Source organism: Sporobolomyces koalae (assembly GCF_050403365.1).
Source record: "Sporobolomyces koalae JCM15063 DNA, S_koalae_JCM15063T_v1_ctg20, whole genome shotgun sequence".
Taxonomy (NCBI): domain Eukaryota; kingdom Fungi; phylum Basidiomycota; class Microbotryomycetes; order Sporidiobolales; family Sporidiobolaceae; genus Sporobolomyces; species Sporobolomyces koalae.
In genome coordinates this window covers 173,304-187,434 of record NW_027481751.1, presented here as the reverse complement: position 1 = coordinate 187,434, position 14,131 = coordinate 173,304, and the positions used below count along the sequence as shown (strand labels likewise).

At 54.3% G+C, this 14,131-nt stretch overlaps 4 protein-coding genes across 4 annotated transcripts; 2 read left to right on the top strand and 2 right to left on the bottom strand.

Annotated features, from left to right (window-relative positions):
- Positions 1-1,046: 1,046 nt before the first annotated feature.
- JCM15063_001933 (guanine nucleotide-binding protein subunit alpha) lies at positions 1,047-2,627 on the top strand (the record flags this gene model as incomplete). The annotated part of the gene is made up of 8 exons (XM_076679185.1): positions 1,047-1,141; positions 1,246-1,254; positions 1,322-1,466; positions 1,544-1,758; positions 1,830-1,885; positions 1,945-2,237; positions 2,298-2,465; positions 2,544-2,627. The coding sequence occupies 8 exons, from the start codon at positions 1,047-1,049 to the stop codon at positions 2,625-2,627; spliced, it is 1,065 nt and encodes a 354-aa protein (XP_076533709.1).
- Positions 2,628-4,150: 1,523 nt separating this feature from the next.
- JCM15063_001932 (uncharacterized protein) lies at positions 4,151-7,326 on the top strand (the record flags this gene model as incomplete). The annotated part of the gene is made up of 15 exons (XM_076679184.1): positions 4,151-4,246; positions 4,366-4,524; positions 4,587-4,863; positions 4,933-5,007; positions 5,065-5,149; positions 5,208-5,326; positions 5,399-5,746; positions 5,806-5,855; positions 5,917-6,115; positions 6,191-6,394; positions 6,453-6,575; positions 6,643-6,809; positions 6,882-6,954; positions 7,018-7,088; positions 7,150-7,326. 15 exons carry the CDS (start codon positions 4,151-4,153, stop codon positions 7,324-7,326), a joined length of 2,223 nt encoding a protein of 740 aa, XP_076533708.1.
- Positions 7,327-7,505: 179 nt separating this feature from the next.
- JCM15063_001931 (uncharacterized protein) lies at positions 7,506-9,850 on the bottom strand (the record flags this gene model as incomplete). Its single annotated transcript, XM_076679183.1, has 8 exons — positions 7,506-8,002; positions 8,087-8,231; positions 8,309-8,346; positions 8,405-8,468; positions 8,563-8,640; positions 8,716-8,833; positions 8,903-9,011; positions 9,094-9,850. 8 exons carry the CDS (start codon positions 9,848-9,850, stop codon positions 7,506-7,508), a joined length of 1,806 nt encoding a protein of 601 aa, XP_076533707.1.
- A 646-nt stretch (positions 9,851-10,496) lies between these two features.
- Positions 10,497-13,528, bottom strand: JCM15063_001930 (uncharacterized protein; the record flags this gene model as incomplete). Its single annotated transcript, XM_076679182.1, has 9 exons — positions 10,497-10,916; positions 10,985-11,181; positions 11,256-11,330; positions 11,408-11,469; positions 11,544-11,667; positions 11,731-11,901; positions 11,968-12,073; positions 12,144-13,189; positions 13,330-13,528. The coding sequence occupies 9 exons, from the start codon at positions 13,526-13,528 to the stop codon at positions 10,497-10,499; spliced, it is 2,400 nt and encodes a 799-aa protein (XP_076533706.1).
- Positions 13,529-14,131: the final 603 nt, after the last annotated feature.

Sequence of the window (14,131 nt, the reverse complement as noted above, 5' to 3'; positions counted from 1 at the left end):
TTCCGGCGAGACTGCGGCAGTGCTCGCTATTGCCAGGTCTTCGATACTCTGAGCATTGCAATGATTGAAGTTTCTGAGAGACAGAGCCTGCGGGCGATCGAGCCGACCGGTTCGCATTCGAGGAAAACCACCCTTCGCACTCGAGTCAAGCAGACCGTTTACTGCCGTCGTATGTAGCGTAGGCTTTAGTATCGATCCAATGCAGTAGGCGAATTGGCAAGCCGCGCGAAATGACAAATTACAGCAAGTGCACGCGATGTGAGCGAGAAGAAGAAAAGAAGGTTCAGAAATCAATTGAAGGCAGCGAGGCGGGCGCGGCCACGTGGGAAAAGGCCGGAGCGGTGCCTGGCCCGCTCCGATGGTCTCTCAGGCCTCCTTCTCTGCTCAACCTCCTGCATCCCGCCCTCGTGACAGCGCTCGCGCACACAGAAGGACACTCGCCAAACTCGATTCGAGACGCCCTTGTGCAGCACAAACCTTTCACCTACAAGGGTCCGGACAAAGTATAGCGTCGATCTCTCGCTCTCGCTGCCTACTTCCCACCCTAGTCACCGCGCGAACTCTGCGTCGCCAGCTTGTCCAACGTGAGTCATCTGGTACTCTGTCCTTGCTGCCAGTCAGTCAGCAGCTGATCGCCGTGCCGATCTTCCCCTCATTGTTGTCTTCCCTTTGTTTCGCGCCGAAACCTTACGTGCTTGTCTGTCCCGCCTCGCTCGCTGTATCGGTCCACTCGCTACCCTCCTCGTCGTCGCGACCGTCCAACGCACTTCGCCATCCCTATCGCCCAACCGACCACTCGCGGATTCCGGTCGTGTCGCCCCGCCCACTCTTGCCCGTTGTCCTTCCCCTTTCTTCTCGCGTGCTTGTGCTACGCTTCTACGCTCTGCTCGCCCTTTGCCGCACTCAACACAGTCGTCCTTGTCTCGAAACGCTTCGAGCCGCCCAGTGCTTTCGCAACGTCGCGCCCAAGTAGTTCGGTCGCACGTCACGTTCCCGTCCCGCATCACTAGCTCGAAATCTTATCAGCCGAGACTAAAGGAAAAAAGATGGGCTGCGGAGGATCCAAAGTCGAAGATGTCGAGAGCAAGACTCGCAACGATGCTATCGACAACCAGCTCAAGAAGGACCGGATGAATATGCGGTACGTTTCCCAAACATGGCGGGACCTTCTTTCTCGTTACGTTTGTACACTTTTGCAACGCAGTACTGACGGTCTTGTGTACTCCGTCTCTTCCTCTTACACAGGAACGAAATGTAGGTATCAATGGAGCTCATGGATGGAACAGACAACTGACCCCGCTGAATGCGCACCTCGGAACAGTAAAATGCTACTACTCGGAGCTGGAGAATCCGGCAAATCGACTATTCTCAAGCAGATGAAACTGATCCACGAAGGCTCGTATTCGGACAAGGAGCGAGAAAACTACAAGGAGATTATCTATTCCAACACGGTGCAAAGCATGCACGTAAGCACTCCTTTTGAGCTCCCTCGCGCCAATTCGCAAAGACAGAGTTCCTGAGCGATCCCGGGCTCTCTGTACAGGTCATCCTGGACGCGATGGAGATGATGGGGATCAGCCTGCGTCAGCCCGACTGTCAACGGTATCAGGAAATCATCATGAACCAGCCACACCAGATCGAGGCCGACTACCTGCCAACAGACGTTACGGAAGCTTTGGTCTGCCTTTGGAAAGATCCCGGAGTGCAAGAGGCTTTCGGCCGATCGAGAGAGTACCAGTTGAACGATTCTGCTCAATAGTGCGTCATCTCTTGCTAACGACTGTTCATCTCGGCTACGGAAAGGCTGACTTGCGCTCGTCTTTATTCAGCTACTTTGATTCTATCGGACGGATAGGGTCGAGGAACTATGTCCCCTCTGATCAAGGTTAGTCTGGCCACTCGCTCATTCACTCGCCAGCTTTTTCTGATCTCGGCACTTTCCAGATGTCCTGCGGTCTCGCGTCAAGACGACTGGTATTACCGAAACGACGTTCCAGATTGGCGAGCTCAAGTACCGGATGTTCGATGTCGGAGGACAGAGGTCGGAGCGCAAGAAGTGGATTCATTGCTTCGAAAACGTGACCGCCATCGTGTTCCTCGTGGCCATCTCGGAGTACGATCAGATGCTGTACGAAGACGAGTCGATCAACCGTATGCAAGAAGCCCTCGTCCTGTTCGATTCGATTTGCAATTCGCGGTGGTTCGTGCGCACTTCGATCATTCTCTTCCTCAACAAAGTTAGTACTTCCCACCATGCCGTTGGTCATTGCTGCTGGGCTGACTCGTCGTTTGCGCAGATCGATCTGTTCCGAGAAAAACTGCCCCGATCACCTATCGCCAATTTCTTCCCCGACTACACCGGAGGGTCCGACCTGCAAGCCGCATGCGATTACTTCTCGTCTCGGTTCGTCGGTTTGAATCAATCATCGGCGAAGCAGATCTACACCCACTTTACCTGCGCGACCGTTAGTCACCTCCTACTGCCTCTCTTGCCTATCGTCGAGAGTTCACACGCTGATCCGTTTTGTTTCATCGCCTCACAGGACACGAATCAGATCAAATTTGTGCTGAGCGCGGTGAACGACATCATCATTCAGGTCAACCTGCGAGACTGCGGTCTGCTCTGATCCGATCCCCTTGCCCCGCCTTCTGCTGCTCCCACTGTCCTATAATTTCGGTTGATTCCTCTCTTTCTGTTGGCGCTCTCGTCAGAATCTATACCCCTCTCTGGTCGTTACTTTGTTCCCTTGTTTCCTCTCGCTCTCCCTTCCACCTCGATCGTCGTTGCGATTGCTTCTCCAAAAGGAGTATGACAGCACGCTCGTCCACCCAAACCTCTCACCCTCCTCGCTACATCTTTCGCCGAGTGCCGCTCATTTAATTGGATACCCCCCTCGGCAAATTGTCTCTGCTCTTCAAGTATGCGTTCCCTCCCCGTTCCTATTAGTCCCTCCTCTTTGTTCACCCCTCTGGCTTGCCGCCTTGACGGATTGTGGGGACAATTTGCTGTCCTTTGCACGCAATACTATATATTCGCTTGACTTGCTCCTTTCGCCGAATGAGGAGTCCAGAGAGCGTTCTTTCGAGCGTCATCGAAAGACAGCGTTCTGTCCGGGACAGGGTTTGATAACCTTACCAGTCTGTATGCTCTAGTTTGCATCAACGTCAAATATCACGGCGATTCACGGAGCCGAAATGGGATTTCGCGCGCGGACACAGCTGAGTGACCAGGGAGAAGATGGCCCGCACGCTGACGAGGTAACTTGCGACTCCGTCATTGCTGGCATGCCTTTCACGATGTCGATTTATACTGTTCGTAGATCCCTCATTGAGTGTGAACAGGTGTGAATTGGAAGCTCAAACTTCGTGGGCGCAGGTGTGATACTGGCCGGACGAGCTCGTACCTGGAATCCTCACTCTCCGCCGGCTGTCTAGAGCACTTGAAGCCTGCTGAAGAGCTCGTCTATGTGGCTGCCCGAAAGATTATCCTGCGTCGACCATAGCGATCGAGTCAAAGACCGCGTCGAGGGCGCTCGGATCTTCATTTGCGTATTCTTCTTGCTTCGGCGTGCAAAGCGCCCATCTCGGTTGTCGCTCAAAGCTCTACAAGCTCGTACCACTAGCCGAAACTCGAGGACCGCGAGTGAAGATTGGCACACTTAGCCACGACTGAACTCAAGTCTTTCCGGCGTGCAAGAATTCTGGCGCAGACGCAACGACAATATCGAGCTGTACAGTACTGACAGCTGAGCGCCCTTGGAAGAAGCACCTTATAGTTATAGAAAATTTGAAGTCAGCGCCTCAGCGCTCGATCACAAGCGCTCCGGGCTTTCACCTGCAATTCGACCGGTAATCTTGCCGCTCGCCCTCAGCACGCTCAAATCGCTTCGGATTTCTCGCAACGCGTTCTACAAACCGTATACAACTACCAGCATATAGACCGCAACACTCCCGGAGACTCGACTCTGACCCGCTCACGCTCATCTCGCCGTCCCCCTCATCGCAAGCTTCTGCCCTGGGACAATCTAAACACCAGCGAGTATCCTCAAGAACGTAGCCCAGCGCCATGACTGGCTCAGCTACAGCTGCAGGGACGAGCCTGCGCGGTGCCCGGCGGTCCCCCACTTCTCCTCTTGTGCGCGATCTCCAGATGCGCATGCTGCCTGTCGCGATGCATTACTTGCAGCACAGAAGGCGATACAGTAATCTACTCATGATTGCCTTCTCTGGCTACGTCGTACAGAACGTGCGTCCCCTCTTCCTCTCCTTCTCCGTCGTGACCGCATCAGATCGATCGTTAGCGAGACAAGATCCGGACGACGAGCGACACGCGCGCTGACTTGCATGAACCTCGTTTTGCTATAGACCTATGCCGGGTTGACTGGTGGCTCCCGCAAGAAAACCAAGTCCCCACCTAAAGACCGAGAGAAGAGTGCGGTCGAAACGTCTGGAGCTGCAGAGGCCGGAGTATCGGGTACATCTACCGGCAAAGGCCGAGGCAGACGAAGAGGTCCCCGAGTCGAGGTGAGTATCAGCTAGCCAACTTGGCTCGGGACTACAATCTGAAGCGCTACCGTCCTGCGCAGGTGGATGCCCTCTTCTTCCAGCGTCTCGGACGCCTCCTACGCATCGTCATACCGTCTATCCACAGCAAGGAAGCGTCACTCTTGCTGTTGCACTCATTCTTCCTCGTGCTGCGCACTGTCCTCTCCCTCTACGTCGCGTCCCTCGATGGCTCAATTGTCTCGGCTCTTGTGCGAGCCCAACCGAAACAATTCTTGACGAGGATCATACTCTGGATGGCGGTCGCGGTTCCTGCAACCTACACAAACAGCATGCTTACGTATCTGCAAAGCAAATTAGGTTCGTTGTTCCTCCCGTACCGAGTCCCGCTACTGCCGATGTTTATGAGCGCTTTCCATCTCCCGACAGCAATCGCATATCGAACGCGATTGACGAAACAAGTTCACGAAGCTTACCTGGAAGATACGACATTCTATGCTCTTGGTCTGTCTCAATCAGCTTTCCGAAGCGGATCTTGGACTGACGACTTTCCCCTGGCAGGTAATCTTGACGATCGCATTAAGAATGCTGATCAGCTCATCGTCGTCGATATCAACAAGTTTTCAACGAGTCTCGCCGAGATCTAGTACGTCCAGGCAAAGGTCCTTGCAATCAGTTTGCGTCCTGACTCGCTCCTCATACAGCTCGAACATTGCGAAACCGATCCTGGATGTTATCCTATACAACTTCCAGCTTTCGAGGAACGTGGGTGCCGAAGGCCTCATTGCCCTGACAATCGTCGTCCAAGCCAGCGCTGCCCTACGTACGTCCCTTCCAACCCGATTTCCTGCTCCTTGCAAGCGCAGGAAATTGACCTTGCGTTGGGGTCTTGAAGTGAAATGGGCGACTCCGCCGTTCGGGCGTTACGCAGCCACCTCTGCAGCACTCGAGGGATCGTACCGATTCGCGCATACTCGCCTGCTTGAGCACGCGGAAGAGATCGCCCTGTTGCGAGGGTCCGAAACGGAGAAGAATCTGATCGAGCGCACTTACTTCGCGCTCGTCAAGCACATCAACCGCACATTCAGGATGCGAATGCTGTACAGCATCGTCGAGGAAGGTATCGTCAAGTGGCTCTGGGGAAGTCTCGGATTGTGCGTTTGTGCAGTGCCAGTCTTTGGCTCGAAGTTGTTTGGAGGGTTTGGCGGGTCAGGAGCAATCGACTTTGGCAGCAGGACAGAAGGTGATTCCACGCAGCTCGTTCCCCTCATCGGGTTCCTACTGACTCTTTGAAATGATCAGGTTTCGTCACGAACCGACGACTGCTTCTCTCTGCTTCTGACGCGCTCGGCGTGAGTCAGCCGTGTGCCTCCAGTGCACAATCCTTTGACTGATGTGTTTCGGTCGTCACAGCGTCTCATGTCGACTTATCGCGACCTTTCCGAATTGTCTGGATACACCGCTCGGGTGTCCGAGCTGCTCGATACGATGGACGACGTCAAGCAGGGCAAATTTCACAAGAAGCTCGTCGGAGGCTCGGACTCGAGGCGCACGATTGCTGAAAGCGAGGACAAGAAAGACGAGCAGGACATCTTGAACGAGAATGCCAAGAGTGAGTAATCGCTCTTTCGTTTCGCTCTAGGCTATCCCCCTTACGATTTCGATTGACACCTCCATCCAAACGCAGTTCTGTCGGGCCGTGGAAAGTTCATTCACTCTGAAGACGAGATTGTGTTTGAGAATGTCCCGATCGTGACGCCAAACGGCGACATCCTCATCAAGTCGCTCAGCTTCTACGTCAAGCCCGGGAACCATCTTCTAATCGTTGGAGGCAACGGTACCGGAAAATCATCGCTTTTCCGTATTCTTGGCGGTCTCTGGCCCATTTACGGTGAGTGTTTCTTTCCCGGTAGCGATGGATCACCGGAGCTGATGATGTGGGAACATAGGCGGAACGGTTACGAAACCTCCAGCCTCCGAATTTACCTACATTCCTCAGCGACCATACCTCTCGCTGGGGACTCTGCGTGATCAGGTCATCTACCCGCACTCGCGCAAACAGATGATAGCGCGTGAGTGTAATCGCGTTCACTGCTTACTTGCAGAGTTGCTGACTGACCTGAACCCGAGCTCATTCAGGCGGTATCAACGATTCTGATCTGCTCGACATCCTGCGCCTCCTCGATCTTCATCAGATTGTAGAGCGCGAGGGCGGTTGGGACGCAGTCAAGGAATGGAGAGACTGTTTGGCCGGTGGAGACAAGCAGAGGATCGCCATGGCTCGTCTGTTCTACCACTGCCCCAAGGTGAGTCGCTCGTGCATCTTCCTTCACGACGCTTCATCCGATTCATCTGACTGACACTCCTCGATTGACCAGTACGCGATCCTCGATGAATGCACGAGCGCTGTTACCCTTGAGATCGAAAAGACTTTCTATGACCACGCGACCGGTTCGTAAAAACTGTACTATCGCCGACAGGCTCTGCAGCTGACTAGATGATCGTCTGTACCAGAGCTGGGTATCACGCTGTTGACGGTCTCACATCGACCCTCGCTGTGGAAGTATCACAAATACATTCTACAAGTCTGTCTTTCTTCCTCGAGGCCTCTCATAAAGTCATGGCTGATCTGTTTTTTGCACTCAGTACGATGGTCACGGAGGCTATGCGTTTGGCCCCCTTGATGCTCAGAAGCGTCTCGCCCTTCAAGAGGAGAAGCAGTCGCTCGAGCAGAAGTTGGCCGAAGTGCCCGTATGGGAGACCCGGTTGGAGGAGCTCTTGCGAGAGCGACAGACTCGCGAAGACAGGAAGGACAATATTTGAGCAACCTGCGTTGAAGATTGATGAAGAATGCCAAGCTTGCTGTTATTTCACTATACGGATGAAGAGAATGCGACTCAGAGGCTTGGCGAGAATAGCACGAGAGACAACATGACATGATGATGCAATCAGGAAGAGATGATGAGGTACAATACGCAATCAAATAAAGATGGGACGGTCGTTCAGCGTTGACCGGTCAACTTGGCCTTGGCTTTTGCCGCCGCCCCTCGCAAACTTGTGGCTCTCACGAGTTCGGACACTCGCTCGAGCAGCTTCCGTTTCGTCTTGGGCGGCGGTGCCAGCTCGCAGTCGTCCGTTTCTGTGACGGATCTCGATCTCGACGACTTTGGCTGTGGGGGAGCCCAATCGAGCTTGATCGGCTTCGTCTTGTCTTTCTTCGCACTCGTGATGACTTCAGGTACCGTCTGTGTCCCCTTTGCTTGACGTTTGCCTTTTGATTTCTCGAAAAGTCGTCCCGACACGTCTTCCTTCGGTTTTCCTCCGAGAAATCCTGAACACAGAGCAGAACCACAAAAACATCTTTGTCTCGCGATATCGTTCGTCGCGATTTCCGCTTCGACTCCTGCCACAGTAGGAGCTGCGTCCGTTGATTTCATTCCCTTGCGTGTCGAACCGTTTGCATCCGCTAAATCGACAAAATTTTGCCAACCATAATTGTCTGCTCGAGGATGAGAGTCAGCACTGCAAAACTCGCTACTAGGTCCAACACCAAGACTGAATCACGATTCGAGTTTAAACGTACAAGTCAGCTCCTCGCCTTTGTGAATGTCACGTTTCGCAAAGATCCCAACTTGGTATTCGTCGATATTCGCGAGCCTCCATCGCACGACTTCGCAATTGGGACCACAGGAATGGTTGATGAACCTCGCGGAATTGCCTCTCAACCCCTGCAGCGTTTCGTCCAAGAAATCAGCACGATGGAACGCAAAGTCAAATTCGCGAGGTAGATGGTTTTTGGACGAACGGCATCGATAACTTCGAACGTATCGTACTCGAGAAAATCTGCCGCGATGGAATTTGGTTAGGTCAGAAGAAGCTAGAGGAACTTCCTGTGACTCACAATAGTCTGAACGATCCTTGTAGTCGTTCAGAACCCGGCGATACGACTCGTCACGAGAAATGATCTAACTCGGAAGCAGACCATGGTTCGAGCGTCAGCAAGAGGGTCGATATACGAGACGCAATGATCGTCCGAGTTGAGCTGAACTAGACTCTCACCTCTCCTCGATACTCTATGACTAGTTCTCCTTTGCGAATGGGCACCATTGTCTTGAGTCCGAAACCTCGATTGCCAGTCTTGCAGCAGAGTTCGAACCATCAGTCTGGTTGAGCACGCGGACACACGCAGTGGAGCGGCGAGAGAAGTCTCACCCAGATGACCTGCAACCCGTCTTTGCCTTCTTTGATGGTTGTTCGCTTGTTGAGCGGTATATTGCTACATTGATCGCCGCATGGACAGATCTTTGGATCACAGCAATACTGCATCATGCTGCACGTATGCACACATGATCGTCATGAGCGTACGGAAACTAGGTCAAAGGTCAAAGTGGCGCGTTACCGGTTGATGCAATTTTCGAGACAACCCGGTTGCGATGGATCGGACGGTCGACTACATGAACACACGGCGGCCACATCGATCCTGTCTGGTTTGCGATCGACATAGTAATCTGTTTACAAAGCAGGGTCAGCTTCGTTACTTTCCCAGTAGACAAATCACGCGGCGCCGGCATGGAAGAATCAAAACTCAACTCCTTTGAATGTTTCGATAGTGTTGAGGTTTCCTGCTCTGTTCACGCTTCTCGACCTCGGCTGCCGGTTCATCACACTGACCTCCTTTCCCCGTGACGATCGCATCATCGGCGTAGTAGAAATCGCGCAAAATGTCGAAAGGAAGGTTGAATCCGCATCCAGGTTCATCGTCGTTTTCGTCGTCGTCCGTTTCAGAGCCCGAGTCGTCTGTTTCTTGAACATCCTCGTCGAGTTTGTGATACGTTTCTGGCGCTTCACCGAGGAGCATGAGACCATAGTGAATCGGAGGAGGCAAAATCGTTTCTCGAGAAGGTGTGATCGTCCTCCACGAGAAAGACGATGACGATTTGCGAGGACCTCGTGCAGCAGTCGAGTTTTTTCTTCGCAACAACGAAGGGTTCGGAGCGGTGATTCCCGGTGAAAAATACATGCCACAGGTCAAGTATCGTTTCCCATCGACGTCAGACTCTTCAGATGCTTGAGGTTGTCCCCGACTCGAGATCCTCGATCGACTACGTTTGAGCTTTGAATGAGTCGGTACGGCTGGAGAAGCCGGTTTGGTGGAAGAAGAGAACGTGCTCGTGCTGTTGGACGAAGGAGAAGGGGTAGGCAATTGAACTGGATCGCGTTCGCGTTCGTCCTCCTTGACAGTTGGCGCAGGATCTTGTGATCCTTCAAGCTCGGGTTGGCTAGGTTGAGGGACGTGCGACAGATCCTCCACTTGTGAGCGCGTCTCGACTTTGAGATCCTGTTCCATTTTGAGCCTTGTGTCGGTCTTCGGGCACGAGACGCTGACAGCTACGAGAGACGCGTGTCAGAATCTGGGCGGCAAGTTTGGGCGAAGTGAGCTACCGCGGCGCGTCAAAATATCAGTTTGAAACCGCACGCGCGTGCAGGCAGTAGGCGGTGTAAGAAAAAGTCACGTCCAACTCACCAGGGATCGATAGCGACGGTTTCGTGCTCTTTGGTAAATGGAATGTCGACAAGCTTGGGCACGCGGATCTAGTCGAGGAGAGCGGAAGAGAGAGAGTGAGCAAAAAGCGTTGCGCAAAACGCACACGCGCGCGCGCGTTCCCCGGACGCGGCGAGCTTGGCGACCTCTCGATCACGAATACTCTGCTCGGTCCCAACTCGCTGAGCAAGCTCTGGACTGTAGATACACATGACAGAGGTGCGGTCGACATCTACGGGTTTGTAAGAAAGGGAGGAACACATCTGATACATCGAGAAAGGGAAGAAATCGTGGTAAAAGACATACATACACGAACAGGGGCGAACAAACAAAGAAGGGAGTGTCTACTATGTACACCTAACCGGATAAGGGATTTTTTGAAGTTCAAAAAGCCAGGGAGGGTTATCGACAGAGAGAGATTTTGATCGAGTTCGTGTTGAGTGTTTCCTGTTCAGACACAACTCGATCTTCGACTGATCTCGTCCTTGATCCCAGGACGATCGAGTGAGGTGCCTCCTCCAACTCTACGTTCGTGTGCTTCCTTGCCACCCCAACTGAAATCTCGAAACAACGCAGCACCTCCAATCCCCGATTTCCCTGTAGTACTCTTCTTGAGGATCGAAGAAGACGTCGGTGAAGTCGACGAGGACGTTTGAGATCGTTGCCAACATTCTCCTTCAGGTCCAAACACCCACTGTCCTGCTCTGCCAACATCGTAGTAATCGACATTGTCTTCGTCGGCTTTCGGAGGAGGTTTGAACGGGGGAGACAATTGTCTCGAACCGAGTTGTTCAAAGGAGAGGGGTTGGAAGAACGCGTGTCGTTTGATCTCGTGTACTTTGATCCGAGTTTCCGGATCTCGGTTCAAGAGCTGTTCACGAGCGAGGTAATCCGGTCAGTTTTTCGCCCTCTCAAGCAGAATTAGGGTCACCGATTTACTTGGAGTACGAGGTCTTTCAATTCGTTCGAGTAGCCACCTTTGTTTGGGATCTTGATTTCGCTCGAAAGGATCCGTTCGTACTCTTCAACCGCAGTCTCGGCGTAGAACGGGGACCACCCCCACGACATTTCAAACAGCAGGACTCCGAGCGACCACCAATCTGCTGGGTACGAGTACCCGACGTCGAGCAGGACCTCTGTTGTTTCCCTCCACTGGCATCAGTGTCCCTGCAATTACTCGATCCGCGAACGAAACAGGTTCGAAACTCACCCGGCGCGAGAAACGAGGTTGTACCGCACAGCGTTTTGCACCGATCGTCCTCGGATTCGAGTACTTTTGAGAGACCTAGGGAGAATAATCAAAATGACCACGACCGTCAGATGACAATTCGTTTCCCGAGGTGGAGGGCGAGGAGCGCTCACCAAAGTCGCACAGGACGACATGTCCGTTCGAATCGAGCAAGATGTTTTCCGGTTTGAGATCCCTGTCATCAAGTGGGTCAGTCGATGTACGACCTAGTCATACCGAGTAGGAAGGGGAAAAGGTTGGACTGCTCACCGATAGACGATCCCTCGCTCGTGGAGGTACTCGATCGCCAAGATGATTTCTCCGACATAGTACCGCACTCTCGATTCTTCGAACCTACCTCCATCCCTCTGCAAGTGTTGAAACAACTCGCCACCTGCTCATCGAGCGATTCTTAGCTTCGTGCAGCATAGCGAGAGGCGACGACACTGGATCTCACCTCCTTTGTAATCAATCACAAAGAACAAGTTTGTACTCGACTGGAACGAAAATTTGAGGGAGACGAGGAATGGCGAGTCGACCGTCAAAGCCAACACTTGACGTTCTGCAAACACCTGTGCGAGGGCACCCGGTGTCGTGATGCGACTCTTGTTGATCACTTTCAATGCGTCTGTCCAACATTTCGAGCGTCAGAGCATTGTTGATTCGTTTTCGGGCGAGACGGGAAGATACGCACAGATACGTTTCGTGTCGCGTTTGCGAATCATAAACACACTGCCGAAACTGCCTTGTCCGATCCTTCGCAGGACTTGGAAATCGTTGACGGTCAATTTAGGTCGAGACTGCGTTTCCCAAGAATAACAGGTTGAATATGCGAGAGACAATCCGGAAGAGAGAGAGGATAAAATCTACCTTGAGGGGCTCGAACGCGAGCTTGATGCGAATCTCTCCACCGATACTCTCGTCCAACGCACACGTCAATGGGACCCACACGTCGAGTTCTTCCCCGAGACCGTTCGCGTCTGCAGTCAACAGGGGAGGCTGAAACACGCTCGCGCCCAAGAACCCACGAATGTAATTGTTGCTCGAGGGATCGTTCGCGTTTGAACCGTTCGAGGGAGTAGAGACGGAAGCGGCCTTGTCGTACACGCACACGAGGACGGTCCGGTTTGGCGAGATGACGTCGAACGTGGTCGAGTGGTTCCAGATGGGGGCGGTCGGAGTTCCGATCTGCGATATCGGAGGTAAGGGCTCCTGACCGGGCGGACCGTCGAGAGACAGAGAGGGCGAGCGCGAGCGGTGCGAGGTCGGCGGAGAAGATTCACAAGTCGAGGTCGTCGAGGTGGAAGAGGTGGGCGAGAACGTGCCTTTTGAAGAGAGGGTGTCGCCCGTGGCAGTCCACAACGAGTGGTTCGAATCGGTCGTCCCGTTCGAAGTTCTCGTCGAGGTCGAGCTCGAGGTTGAAGTCGCGCTGGTCGATCCGACCTTGCGGCGGACGGTCACTCCCGCGGCTGCACCTTCGGGCGCGGTGGGGCGCAGAGGGGTACGGCGGATTGCGCTCGTGCCGGATGCCGACTGCTTGAGCTGGGGGCTCTGGTTGGTCGCGGCGGTCTCGCCGTACGCGCGCGAGATGGAATCGGTGCGGTCGTACTGCAGCAGAACGTACGGGCGCTGGTGGTCGTTGCGGATCGAGAGTGCCTTGGCTTCGACGACTTGGATGCGCAGGCGTCCGAGCATCTCGGTCGTGGGCATCTCGTGAGACTTTTCCGAAACGGTCATGGCGTGTTGGCTCGTCGCAGCGGGGTCGACGGGGGGCGTGGCAGGATCGCGGCGGGTCGAGGCGAGGGGTGAAGGGTGGGTGATCGGATCGGGCAAGACTGCGGGACTCTCGAGTGGAGGAGCAGCGGTTGCGAGAGGGGCGGGAGTGTGCAGAGGTGACAGGTGTGGTGGTGGTGGATCTATCCGATCGCTCGAGCGAGTGTCAGCCTGCTAAGAGACTCGATGAACCCGGCGAGGATGGCGACGAGCGCGGGGCCCCCCTTGACGCGACCCGACCCTCTCCCGTCGAGGGTCTATTAGCGCAAAACGATCGACTCACACAGCTGGGCAAACATGTCGGCTGGACTTGGGGGTGCGGCGTCGGCATCGTCGCGGCTGGTTCGGGTCGAGACGAAGCTAGAGCGGCGAGACGAGTGCGCCGAGTGCACCAGACACGGCAGCAGGTCGAGCGAGTCGGTCGAGCCGTTCAGGTGTGCGTGCAGGTGCAGCAGCGTCGAAGCTGGGGGTCTCAACGCCATCGTGGGCAGGGTCCAGCCATGAGGTCAGACGTGAGCCAATCTGCTGCTGCGTGAATTCGCGCCTCGCTTGTCGAACAAGTGAAACATTTCCACTCGCTGCCTCTCTAGCCGTCTCTGACCCGCATCCCGTCCGCCGTGAGTCAACTCGCCTGCTTGCTAGTGACGGCAATCGCACCAGTGCACCCTCCTACACCAGCACTCGCTCCTGCGTTCGGCGCGTTCGACAACAAGTAAATTTTGAAGTCGACTTGCATCGGTCACCGCCTCGCCTCGGATCACGCCAGCTCCAGTCACTCGTGCAGGATACTGGCGGATCCAGGCCCCGATTCCAGGCGAAGCGAGCCGAATCGCGTGGGAGGAGCGTCTGCGAGAGATGGATGACCCGCGTTGATCAAACGGATCATCGCATTCAAGGACCCTCGCTTCCAGCATGCAGAACTGCTGCAGAGGCGCCTAGCATCTGACAAGTGTCGTCATGTACGCGGGACTGACCCTCTCTGCCCTCGTTGCTGCAGTCTTCTCTCCTCTTCTTCCTTCCTTCCTTCCCCCTCCTCCACCTCGCCTCTCTCCCGGTCAGACCTGCTCCTTGAGGTCACTTCAGTG